The sequence below is a fragment of the Vipera berus genome, assembly GCF_964194415.1.
Source record: "Vipera berus genome assembly, chromosome: 4".
NCBI classification, from domain to species: domain Eukaryota; kingdom Metazoa; phylum Chordata; class Lepidosauria; order Squamata; family Viperidae; genus Vipera; species Vipera berus.
Genome location: NC_138206.1, coordinates 7,821,706 through 7,835,520, shown reverse-complemented (window position 1 = coordinate 7,835,520; position 13,815 = coordinate 7,821,706). Strand labels below are relative to the sequence as shown.

The 13,815-nt window shown below is 37.3% G+C and overlaps 1 protein-coding gene across 1 annotated transcript in view; it reads right to left on the bottom strand.

The window, feature by feature from the left end:
• Positions 1 to 207: 207 nt before the first annotated feature.
• ANKRD42 (ankyrin repeat domain 42) overlaps positions 208 to 13,815 on the bottom strand; it is a gene marked incomplete at its 5' end in the record, with an annotated part of 30,379 nt that continues 16,771 nt past the window's right edge. The window contains 4 exons of the mRNA XM_081327661.1: positions 208 to 590; positions 2,800 to 2,950; positions 9,776 to 9,902; positions 12,968 to 13,137. Of these exons, the coding sequence (XP_081183787.1) occupies positions 444 to 590; positions 2,800 to 2,950; positions 9,776 to 9,902; positions 12,968 to 13,137 (595 nt within the window). The 3' untranslated portion in view covers positions 208 to 443. The remainder of the gene's footprint in view (positions 591 to 2,799; positions 2,951 to 9,775; positions 9,903 to 12,967; positions 13,138 to 13,815) is intronic.

The following is a 13,815-nucleotide window of genomic DNA, read 5'->3' as shown; positions in this document are numbered from 1 at the left end:
TTTAAAAAAAACACCTTACCTTTTAACGGCAACCTGGTTCAGAGGCAGCCTTTCCAAATTTGGAAACCCGAAAACGGGTTAAAAGCACGATTCGCCCACACTACAAGAATTTCATTCTTAGGGCTGCGAAAATTTCACATTTAAAAGGTCGCACAAAAAGTGATGTTCAGTAGTCTGGATTAATCCGGAATTTGAAGGAGAACGTTGACACAGGCTATGGGGCCATAAAATGCCTCCTTGAATCGACACCCACACAAGCTTTGGTGTAACTTGTGGGCCTGAGCACACGGACAGGTTGATCCATAAATCTTTTCCCTTCCAATTCAGATTCTGGTAAGGCAATATCTTTATGACGCCAAAAACAGGCGTGCTTTGACTCGCTAAGGCATTGTTAGTTAACCTTTCGTGCTGAGGATTTCCTACTTGTTTCCTACTTGTTTTTCTTAGAATCTTTTCACAATCACACCCCCAGGGCTAAAGAGAGGCTTTTTCTTCAATTTCTTCTCTTTCTTGGTGTCAAAACTCACTTTAGGCAAATCGGAGGTTGCTGTGTCTGGCTCAGGATCTTCTTTAGGGAAAGCCAATGACTCCTGTTGGAGACATTGAAAATTAATCTCATTCTAGGCTTTGGGCAGTAAATGAAATTGAAAGGGAGCTTTTAAAAGAGTTACGCCAATAGAGATTTGGTCTTCTAACTTTCAACAGTAGCCAATTGACTTGTCTTATTTATGTTCTTTACCTTTAAAAACATTAGAGAGCCAGATTGGCGTAGTGCTTGAGGCACCAGGCTGGAAAATGGGAGATGGTGAGTTCTAATCCTACCTTAGGCACGAAGCCAGCTTGGTGGCTTTGGGCCAGTCATCCGCTCTCTGCCCTAGGAAGGAGGCAATGGCGAGGCCATGCCGGAAGAATGTTGCCAGGAAACCAGAATTCATTTCACAAGAATGAAAAATAGCTTGAAAGCAGAGGCCTCCTTTATATTCAGTATGAAAAGTACAGATGACCTCAAGATTTCCCCAAACTCATGGGTATCTCCACATAGTTTTCCTGGCAATAGTGGGGAGGTGTTATTTTTTTATTTTTTATTTTAATCCCATTTATATCCCGCCCTTCTCCGAAGACTCAGGGCGGCTTACAATTTAAGCACAAACCAATGTGCTTAGCAATAGCCTTCATTCTATGTATATGCCTGCTTATTAGGGCTTTCACACACACCCCAAGCGGCATTATTACAAAGTCAGCTTAATTGCCCCCAACAATCTGGGTCCTCATTTTACCTACCTCGGAAGGATGGAAGGCTGAGTCAACCTTGAGCCTGGTGGGATGCGAACCTGCACTAATTGCAGGCAGCTGCTGTTACTTAAGGAGGCATTAGCCCACTGCTCCACCAAGGCTCTTGTGCTATTGCCTTGTTCAGGAATGTTTCCTCCAGTTCCCAGGCAAAGTTCTTACATCCTGGAATTCCCTGATGGTTTTTCACCAGCAGGGAGTATTTAACCAGGTCCAAATCAAACTTATCAAGAGGCCCCAAAATCAGCTAACTGGATATGTGCAACAGCATCAACGAGAAAAGCTTCCCAACAGATTAATACTCCTTTTCCACACGCAAAAGTTATTATTTTTAAAGAGATAGAAAACTGGAACTGACTGGCCCCAAAACCCCTAAAGGGTACTGTAGCTATTCCATACTAGGTGTGTTGGGACTACAGATACCAAATGTTGGGAAGGAATCCACCAGGCAACACCTTCTCAATATCTAAGGAACGTGAGGAAGAACATCAGTTATACGCCACAATTCCCAGCTATTGGATTAATTTCCCATACAGCAGGGCTGCGATTCTAGGATAGATCTGTTAAAACGCAGGTAAAAAAATGTTTAACTGTTCAAATCTCGCATCAAGTTAAGAAAGCTAAAGGAACTTGGAAGGGAAGCTGGTCAGAATAAAGTGAGAGAAAAGGGAGCTTAAAAGTATATTGAAAGTAAAAAAGAAAGGAGATGGCAATGAGCGTAAACATTCATTCTTAAACCCAGAATAGTTCCTCTTTCAAGACAAGCAAGTTATTGCCTTCCTTTAGTATTTGTTCATCCGATGTTGTTGTTCACTACATTGTAATTATTCATCATCCAACTGCTGAATGAATGAGAGGATTTAATTCCCATCGTGCCACGTCTAAGAGACCACCTGATCAGATATCAGGTGGGAAAGACCTGGTCCACACGTGAAAGTTCCAATTAAACCACTTTATTGTCCAAAGCCTAAGTACAGGAATCTTCTCAACTCTTATTAGCACCTGGTTAGAATTAGATAAGGGTCAATGGCACTCGAAGGATGTTGAACTCAGTTCACTGTTGGCTATGTAGGGATTCTAGGCTGATGCCTCTTTTAACCCTGCCCCCCCGAGTTCTGCCCCTTCTTGTCCTACACTAGATGAAGAACCACAGAGAGGGGACATCAGCGTTAAGTTGCAATTTCAGAGTAAAAAGTCCACCTTTTATCAGTTATGAAAAACCAGTGGTATCTTGACTTTTTTTTTGTTTTAATCTCCCATATAAATGTAAGACAAAATGATGCCCCTTCCTTCGAAACCAGTCCTGGTTTCATCTCTTGGGTCATCGTAGGGAAAGGTCAACCATGAGAAAAAGACAGTGAACTTCAACAACTATAGAATCAGGCAGCAGCATAAACAAAATGGACCAAAGGGAAGGGGGGGGGTCTAAATACTTTCTGAATGCGCTGCATATCCAATCGTCAAGGATGCCGAGAATCACAATTTATCTAAGAGAAAAATGGTACTCACCGCAGAGGGCTTATGGGTTGGAGACATCACACTATTTTCTTGCAGTTCTTTGAATTTTCCTATTTCTGCTCGGGCCTCGTCCAGCTGTGCTTCCAACTTCTCCCGTCGCATCTGCTCATATTCCAGCTGCTCTTGCAGCTCAGAGATGGCCCTTTTTGAAAGCCAGAAAAACGAGCGTCAGAAGATGCTGTTCGCTTATTTGCAGGTGGTCCCCGACTGACAACCAAAATGGAGCCCAAAATTCCCGTTGCTAAGCAAGAGAGTTGTTAAGTGAGTTTTGCCCCACTTTACAACCTTTCTTGTAACAGTCGCTAAGTGAACTGCGGCAGTTGTTCAGTTAGTAACAAGGGTTGTTAAGTGAATCTGGCATCCCCCATGGATTTTGCTTGCCAGAAGGTCACAAACAGTGATCATGTGATCCTGGGATGCTGCAATTGTCGCAAATACGAGCAAGTTGCCAAGTGTCTGAATTTTGATCACACGACTGGGGATGCTGCAACAGTCATAAGTGTGAAAAGCAGTCTTTTTTTTTCCAGTGCTGCTGTAACTAAATAAATTGTTGTAAGCCGAACAGTTGTAAGTCGAGGATTACCTATATTTGTTTCTCGCTGCAATCAAACAATTCTCAGCAGTTTGGAAAATTGTCCAATACATGAATGTGTCAGGGATACAATACGATTTAAAAGAAAACTAAAAAGAAAACCTTTAACAAAATGGTATATAGACACTACTACAAAAAGAAAAATAGCTGTGTCTTGAGCAATTTATGAAATGCTAGTAATAAAGTAAGAGCTGATTGTACATCAAGGGGAAAGGTATTCCATAGAATAGAATAGAATAGAATAGAATAGAATAGAATAGAATAGAATAGAATAGAATAGAATAGAATAGAATAGAATAGAATAGAATAGAATAGAATAGAATAGAATAGAATAGAATAGAATAGAATAGAATAGAATTAGAATCGAATAGGAATAGAATAGAATAGAATAGAATAGAATAGAATAGAATAGAATAGAATAGAATAGAATAGAATAGAATAGAATAGAATAGAATAGAATAGAATTAGAATAGAACAGAACAGAACAGAACAGAACAGAACAGAACAGAATTAGAATAGAATAGAATAGAATAGAATAGAATAGAATAGAATAGAATAGAATAGAATAGAATAGAATAGAATAGAATAGAATAGAATAGAATAGAATAGAATAGAAAATATGGAATGGAATGGAATGGAATGGAATGGAATGGAATGGAATGGAATAGAATAGAATAGAATAGAATAGAATAGAATAGAATAGAATAGAATAGAATAGAATAGAATAGAATAGAATAGAATAGAATAGAATAGAATAGAATAGAATAGAAAATATGGAATTGAATGGAATGGAATGGAATGGAATGGAATAGAATAGAATAGAATAGAATAGAATAGAATAGAATAGAATAGAATAGAATAGAATAGAATAGAATTAGAATAGAATTAGAATAGAATAGAATAGAATAGAATAGAATAGAATAGAATAGAATAGAATAGAATAGAATAGAATAGAATAGAATAGAATAGAAAATATGGAATGGAATGGAATGGAATAGAATAGAATAGAATAGAATAGAATAGAATAGAATAGAATAGAATAGAATAGAATAGAATAGAATAGAATAGAATAGAATAGAATAGAATAGAATTAGAATAGAATAGAATAGAATATATGGAATAGAATAGAATAGAATAGAATAGAATAGAATAGAATAGAATAGAATAGAATAGAATTAGAATAGAATAGAATAGAATAGAATAGAATAGAATAGAATAGAATAGAATAGAATAGAATAGAATAGGAATAGAATAGAATAGAATAGAATAGAATAGAATAGAATAGAATAGAATAGAATAGAATAGAATAGAATAGAATAGAATTAGAATAGAATAGAATAGAATAGAATAGAATAGAATAGAATAGAATAGAATAGAATAGAATAGAATAGAATAGAATAGAATAGAAAATATGGAATGGAATGGAATGGAATGGAATGGAATAGAATAGAATAGAATAGAATAGAATAGAATAGAATAGAATAGAATAGAATAGAATAGAATAGAATAGAATAGAATAGAATAGAATAGAATAGAATAGAATAGAATAGAATAGAATAGAATTAGAATAGAACAGAACAGAACAGAACAGAACAGAACAGAACAGAATTAGAATAGAATAGAATAGAATAGAATAGAATAGAATAGAATAGAATAGAATAGAATAGAATAGAATAGAATAGAATAGAATAGAATAGAATAGAAAATATGGAATGGAATGGAATGGAATGGAATGGAATGGAATAGAATAGAATAGAATAGAATAGAATAGAATAGAATAGAATAGAATAGAATAGAATAGAATAGAATAGAATAGAATAGAATAGAATAGAATAGAATAGAAAATATGGAATTGAATGGAATGGAATGGAATGGAATGGAATGGAATAGAATAGAATAGAATAGAATAGAATAGAATAGAATAGAATAGAATAGAATAGAATAGAATAGAATAGAATAGAATTAGAATAGAATTAGAATAGAATAGAATAGAATAGAATAGAATAGAATAGAATAGAATAGAATAGAATAGAATTAGAATAGAATAGAATAGAATAGAATAGAATAGAATAGAATAGAATAGAATAGAATAGAATAGAATTAGAATAGAACAGAACAGAACAGAACAGAACAGAACAGAACAGAACAGAACAGAATAGAATAGAATAGAATAGAATAGAATAGAATAGAATAGAATAGAATAGAATAGAATAGAATAGAAAATATGGAATGGAATGGAATGGAATGGAATGGAATGGAATAGAATAGAATAGAATAGAATAGAATAGAATAGAATAGAATAGAATAGAATAGAATAGAATAGAATAGAATAGAATAGAATAGAATAGAATAGAATAGAATAGAATAGAATAGAAAATATGGAATTGAATGGAATGGAATGGAATGGAATGGAATAGAATAGAATAGAATAGAATAGAATAGAATAGAATAGAATAGAATAGAATAGAATAGAATAGAATAGAATAGAATAGAATAGAATTAGAATAGAATTAGAATAGAATAGAATAGAATAGAATAGAATAGAATAGACTAGAATAGAATAGAATAGAATTAGAATAGAATAGAATAGAATAGAATAGAATAGAATAGAATAGAATAGAATAGAATAGAATAGAATAGAATAGAATAGAATAGAATAGAATAGAATAGAATAGAATAGAAAATATGGAATGGAATGGAATGGAATGGAATAGAATAGAATAGAATAGAATAGAATAGAATAGAATAGAATAGAATAGAATAGAATAGAATAGAATAGAATAGAATAGAATAGAATAGAATAGAATAGAATTAGAATAGAATTAGAATAGAATAGAATAGAATATATGGAATAGAATAGAATAGAATAGAATAGAATAGAATAGAATAGAATAGAATAGAATAGAATTAGAATAGAATAGAATAGAATAGAATAGAATAGAATAGAATAGAATAGAATAGAATAGAATAGAATAGAATAGAATAGAATAGGAATAGAATAGAATAGAATAGAATAGAATAGAATAGAATAGAATAGAATAGAATAGAATTAGAATAGAATAGAATAGAATAGAATAGAATAGAATAGAATAGAATAGAATAGAATAGAATAGAATAGAATAGAATAGAATAGAATAGAAAATATGGAATGGAATGGAATGGAATGGAATGGAATAGAATAGAATAGAATAGAATAGAATAGAATAGAATAGAATAGAATAGAATAGAATAGAATAGAATAGAATAGAATAGAATAGAATAGAATAGAATAGAATAGAATAGAATAGAATATATGGAATAGAATAGAATAGAATAGAATAGAATAGAATAGAATAGAATAGAATAGAATAGAATAGAATAGAATAGAATAGAATAGAATAGAATAGAATAGAATAGAATAGAATAGAATACTTTATTGTCACTTTAAATGTATACTAATCAGCACACATTAAAATGAAATTTCGTTGCATTCCGCTCTCAAAAAACCCTCAAACATTATGCATATACCCACATACATATATGACACAGAGAAACATCACAATCTAGTTCAAATATATACATATACATGGCAAAAAAAGAAGAAATCCTGCAAAATGAAATGAACAGACTACAGATTTGCATGGAAGTCTACTTTATTGGTATGGGCTACATTAACAGAATCTTTCATGTTTAACTCAGTTTAATGGGGTGTGTGATTGTTCTCTGTTGTAGTCAATCGGCAGAGGGCAGCAGAGCAACAATTCTTAACAAGGACATTAGTAAATTATGAAGGAAGAGTGCTCACCCTATTATTGAAAACTATAAAAAGTCTGGCCACATTTTAAAGCCCTGGTGAATGTGTTATCTTACCAGCTTTTGCAGAGTATAGAATACCAGCCATGCGGGTGGTTGCAATTACTAACTCTAATTCATCCATAAGGGAGATTTTAAAATTCAAGGGAGTTGAGATTTAGAACAGAACAGAACAGAATAGAATAGAATAGAATCTGGAAGGGACCTTGGAGGTCTTCTAGTCCAGCCCCCTGCTCAAGCAGGAAAAACTATACCATTTCAGACAGGTGAATGTCTAGTCTCTCCTTAAAAACCTCCACTGATGGAGTGCCCACGATTTCTGGGGAAAAGCTATTGAACTAGTTAATTGTCCTCACTGTTTGGAAGTTTCTCCTTAGTTCTAGGTTGCTTCTCTCTCTGATCAGTTTCCATCCATTGTTTCTCGTCCTGCCCTCTGGTCCTTTGAAGAATAGTTTGACCCCCTCTACTTTGTGACAGCCCCTCAGATACTGGAATACTGCTAACATGTCTCCCCTGCTTCTTCTTTTCTTTAGACTAGCCAAACCCAAGTCCTACAGCCGTTCTTCGTATGTTTTGGTCTCCAGGCCTTGGATCATCTTAGTTGCTCTTCTCTGAACTTTTTTCCAAAGTCTCAACATCTTTTTGCTAGTATGGCGACCAAAATTGGTTGCAGTATTCCAGGTGCGGTCTCACTAAGGTTTTATAAAGTGGTACAAATTTATACCTGGCTTTTATTTTTAACAATTCAAAAGTTGATGCACATAATGTTACCTATTTGCTTCCTAACAAGACTCTGAGTTAGCTTAGATTCAGAGAAAATGACTGGCCACTTTCCATACTTGGAGGAGGATTACAGCTTCCAGGGGTAGGCAACCTTGGCTCTTTTTTATGACTGGTGGACTTCAACTCCCAGAATTCCTGAGCCAGCCATGCTGAGGGGAAAGGGAGAGGTTTCTAAGCTGAGCCATGCTGGCTCCGGAATTCTGGGAGTTGAAGTCCACAAGTCATGAAGGGGCCATAGTTCCCCCATGCTGGCTGAGGAATTCTGGGAGTTGAAGTCCACAAGTCATGAAGGGGCCATAGTTCCCCCATGCTGGCTCAGGAATTCTGGGAGTTGAAGTCCACGAGTCATGAAGGGGCCATAGTTCCCCCACGCTGGCTGAGGAATTCTGGGAGTTGAAGTCCACAAGTCATGAAGGGGCCATAGTTCCCCCCACGCTGGCTCAGGAATTCTGGGAGTTGGAGTCCACGAGTCATAAAAGAGCCAAGCTTGCCTACCCCTGGCTTAGATTGTGGCCCAGGACTTTTTCTAGACCACACTTTTTTCTTTTTTTAGCCCAGTTCAAATCCAAATACTCTAGATGTGTTGTACATGCAAGACTCACCCCACACATACACACATTATGGATGCCAATAACCATCACCAGGAGTGATGGGTCTCTCCAGGGGAGGCATTACCTGAGTCAAATTCAGCAACACTATTAAGTCTGTTTGGTAGTTCAACTTCAATTTAGGCATCTTTTGCTCCAAAAATTCCACTGTGTCTTTGTAGCCCTGGACAATGCTGACCTTCTCGAGATCAATTCCTTCTTCTGCCAGCAAAAAGTTTTGCAATTTCTTAACTCTCGGTCCCTTCTTATGCTTGCTTAAGAGGGCAGTGAGCGATGCCATGACTTCGCTTAATACTGGAGGCTTCTTTTCAGAGTCTTTATTAGATTTTTATCGAGCTTTTATTGCTTCGTAAGTAACTCAAGGTAGAAAACATACCTAATATGCTTTCTTCCTCCTATTTTCCTCACAAGAACACTTGGAGGTGGGCTGGACTGTGAGAGAGTGACTGGACCAAAGTCACCCAGCCAGCAGGACTAGAACTCACCACCTCCTGGCAACTGGACCAAAGTCACCCAGCCAGCTTTCATGCCTAGGGCAGGACTAGAACTCACCATCTCCTGGCGACTGGACCAAAGTCACCCAGCCAGCTTTCATGGCTAGGGCAGGACTAGAACTCACCATCTCCTGGCGACTGGACCAAAGTCACCCAGCCAGCCTTCATGGCTAGGGCAGGACTAGAACTCACCATCTCCTGGTGACGACCAAAGTCACCCAGCCAGTTTTCATGGCTAGGGCAGGACTAGAACTCACCATCTCCTGGCGACTGGACCAAAGTCACCCAGCCAGCCTTCATGGCTAGGGCAGGACTAGAACTCACCATCTCCTGGTGACGACCAAAGTCACCCAGCCAGCTTTCATGGCTAGGGCAGGACTAGAACTCACCATCTCCTGGCGACTGGACCAAAGTCACCCAGCCAGCCTTCATGGCTAGGGCAGGACTAGAACTCACCATCTCCTGGCAACTGGACCAAAGTCACCCACCAGCCTTCATGCCTAAAGCGGGACTAGAATTCACCATCTCTTGGTGACTGGACCAAAGTCACCCAGCCAGCTTTCACACACCATTTACTGGTTCCTAAACCGGCACCTTAAACCGCTACACCAAACTGGCTTTCATAGATGCAGGCATTGTGGATGCAACACTTGTGAACTCCACAGCTGCTTGTAAAAAAAATAAATCCAAAACCTTACTTTTTGAGCCTTTTCTCTTCCAGTTTGTTCTGCCTTTCCTGGGGAGTGATACCTCCAAGCTGCTTGAAGTTGCTGAGGGCCATTTCTAAGAGACCTTGCAACTCTTCCACTTTTTGGTAGGCTCTTTCTGCAAGAGAGGTGGTTGGGGTTTTTGTTTTTTTTTTTTTGTTCGTTTGTTTTAAAATCTCAGAGCATTTTTATGAACCCGCTTCAAAGCAGAGCCGAAAAGAAGCAAGAAGTTAACCATCCCAACCATTTAAGCAAAAGTCTCGGGAAAGGAATGAGAATCCCTGCATTCCCACGAAGCCTCACAAAGGCTGATTCAGACGAGCATGAGGTCCAGGCTGAACCATGGATTCTTTTAGGACATCGTACAGGCAGTCCTCAACTTACAACCACAATGGAGCCCAAAGTCTATGTTGCTAAGTGGGAAATTTGCTAAGTGTGTTTTGCCCGCATTTGATGACTTTTCTCATTGCATTTGTTAAGTGGATCACCACAGTTCTTAAATTAATAATATGATTGGCTTTCCTTGTTAGAAGGTTAAGAATAGAATAGAATAGAATAGAATAGAATAGAATAGAATAGAATAGAATAGAATAGAATAGAATAGAATAGAATAGAATAGAATAGAATAGAATAGAATAGAATAGAATAGAATAGAATAGAAAATATGGAATGGAATGGAATGGAATGGAATGGAATGGAATGGAATGGAATGGAATGGAGAGTGGAGTGGAATGGAATGGAATGGAATAGAATAGAATAGAAAATATAGAATAGAATAGAATAGAATAGAATAGAATAGAATAGAATAGAATAGAATAGAATAGAATAGAATAGAATAGAATAGAATAGAATAGAATAGAATAGAAAATATGGAGTGGAGTGGAGTGGAGTGGAGTGGAGTGGAGTGGAGTGGAGTGGAATGGAATAGAATAGAATAGAATAGAATAGAAAATATGGAGTGGAGTGGAGTGGAGTAGAGTAGAGTAGAGTAGAGTAGAGTAGAGTAGAGTAGAGTAGAATAGAATAGAATAGAATAGAATAGAATAGAATAGAATAGAATAGAATAGAATAGAATAGAATAGAATAGAATAGAATAGAATAGAATAGAATAGAATAGAAAATATGGAATGGAGTGGAGTGGAGTGGAGTGGAGTGGAGTGGAGTGGAGTGGAATGGAATAGAATAGAATAGAATAGAATAGAAAATATGGAGTGGAGTGGAGTAGAGTAGAGTAGAGTAGAGTAGAGTAGAGTAGAGTAGAGTAGAGTAGAGTAGAAAAGAATGGAATAGAATAGAATAGAATAGAATAGAATAGAATAGAATAGAATAGAATAGAATAGAATAGAATAGAATAGAATAGAATAGAATAGAATAGAATAGAATAGAATAGAATAGAATAGAATAGAAAATATGGAATGGAGTAGAGTGGAGTGGAGTGGAGTGGAATGGAATAGAATAGAATAGAATAGAAAATATGGAGTGGAGTGGAGTAGAGTAGAGTAGAGTAGAGTAGAGTAGAATAGAATAGAATAGAATAGAATAGAATAGAATAGAATAGAATAGAATAGAATAGAATAGAATAGAATAGAATAGAATAGAATAGAATAGAATAGAATAGAATAGAATAGAATAGAATAGAAAATATGGAATGGAGTGGAGTGGAGTGGAGTGGAGTGGAGTGGAGTGGAGTGGAGTGGAGTGGAATGGAATAGAATAGAATAGAATAGAATAGAATAGAAAATATGGAGTGGAGTGGAGTGGAGTGGAGTGGAGTGGAGTGGAGTAGAGTAGAGTAGAGTAGAGTAGAGTAGAGTAGAGTAGAGTAGAGTAGAGTAGAATAGAAAAGAATGGAATAGAATAGAATAGAATAGAATAGAATAGAATAGAATAGAATAGAATAGAATAGAATAGAATAGAATAGAATAGAATAGAATAGAATAGAATAGAATAGAATAGAATAGAATAGAATAGAATAGATCTGGAAGAGACCTTGGAGGTCTTCTAGTCCATCCCCCTGCTCAAGGTCGCAAAAGGGGATCACTGCAACCATCATACGTGTGAATGTAAATCATGTCACCATGGGGATGCTGCAAAGATCGTAAGTGTGAAAAATGGTCATAAGTCCCTTTTTTCAATGCCGTTGTAATTTTGAACGGTCACTAAACGAACTGTTGTAAGTTGAGGACTATCTGTACTGAAGTGATTTTTACCAATAGATGAACTTTAATCAATGTACCATGTTAAGTCTTAGAGAGTTTTGTTTTTCTTATTCTTTTTCTTTTGTTTGCTTTCACAATACACTAGTCCTCGACTTACAACAGAAGCCCGCTCATTATGGCTGTAAATCGTGACAGTCTTAAATCAGGTCACCCACGGGACCTACCCAATTTTTTGCAGTCGTCTATCGAGTTTCTCAGTAATATCCAGTTCACGGATGTCCCAAAGGAGCTTTTTCGAAAGGCAACTGGACTTACTTTTTGTTTGTTTCTTTTCTTTGAAAGCGTTTCGCTTCTCACCCAAAAAGCTTCCTCAGTTCGGACTGTCACTGTTTTGGACTCATTTGCGATCGTAAGTTGAGGACTACCTGTATTTTTTATTTTTTTTATTTTAATTCCATTTATATCCCGCCCTTCTCCGAATACTCAGGGCGGCTTACAAGCTTAGCAGTAGCCTTCATTCTATGTATATGCCTGCTTATTAGGGCTTTCACACACACCCCAAGCGGCATTATTACAAAGTCAGCTTAATTGCCCCCAACAATCTGGGTCCTCATTTTACCTACCTCGGAAGGATGGAAGGCTGAGTCAACCTTGAGCCTGGTGGGACTCGAACCTGCACTAATTGCAGGCAGCTGGTGTTACTTAAGGAGGCATTAGCCCACTGCTCCACCAAGACTACCTGTAAGCTGGAATTTTATTACATTCTCCAGAGCAGCGTTCCCCAAGCTTTTTGGCTTGGAGGACTAAGGAAGGGGCAGCGACAGGGCAGTGGAGGAGGTCTACATACGTGTGCCGCTTTCAGAAATGCAGCTTCATGCAGGCTTGCCCACCACTGCCGCTGCCCAGTTCCAAACGGGCTGCGGTCCGGTACTGGGTTGCAGACCAGGGGTTGGGGACCCCTGCCCTAGAGGTGACTTCCTGAAAAATGTAAAATAAATCTCTATCCAGAAAGTCTTGGACTCACCACGAGCGTCAGTTTTCTCTTCTTTGTCTTCCTTCAGATCTCCCCTGTTATCCGTACTCCCTTCCACACCGTGATGTTCAAAAAACGTTTCATCTTTTACGTCGATTTCCAAATCTGAGTCGTTCCCCATCTTGTTTTTCAGATACGCCACAACAGCCAGCTGGGCAAACCTGCACAGACCAATTTAATTACTGGAAAATGAAAAAGCAATGACTTCCCCATACCAATTCTAATTTCTGCTCTTGAGGGCTCGAATGTTATTGCTTTGACATCCCGTTAAAATAGTCTCAAGTTTAAATGATACAAACAGAGCCACTGGCATTGGGTTTGGCTAGGTAAACTTTATGAACCATCAGGCTAACCTTATCTGGTGTGAAAGCTAAGCAGGATCAGACCGTGGGTAATATTTGGGTGGGAGAACATGTAGACTTCACAGAGATGTACCAAGGAAGAATTATTGGATATTATTGGAAAAAAGTAAGGTTCTACATTTAGGCAGGAAAAATCAAATGCACAGGTATAGTATAGGTGGTACCTTGCTCGATAGTAGTAACTGTGAGAGGGATCTTGGAGTCCTAGTGGACAATCACTTAAATATGAGCCAGCAGTGTGCTGCAGCTGCCAAAAAAGCCAACATAGTGCTAGGCTGCATTAACAGAGGGATAGAATCAAGATCACGTGAAGTGTTAATACCACTTTACAATGCCTTGGTAAGGCCACACCTGGAATACTGCATCCAGTTTTGGTCACCACGATGTAAAAAAGATGTTGAGGCTCTAGAAAGAGTACAGAGAAGAGCAACAAAGATGATTGGGGGACTGGAGGCTAAAACATATAGGGAACGGTTG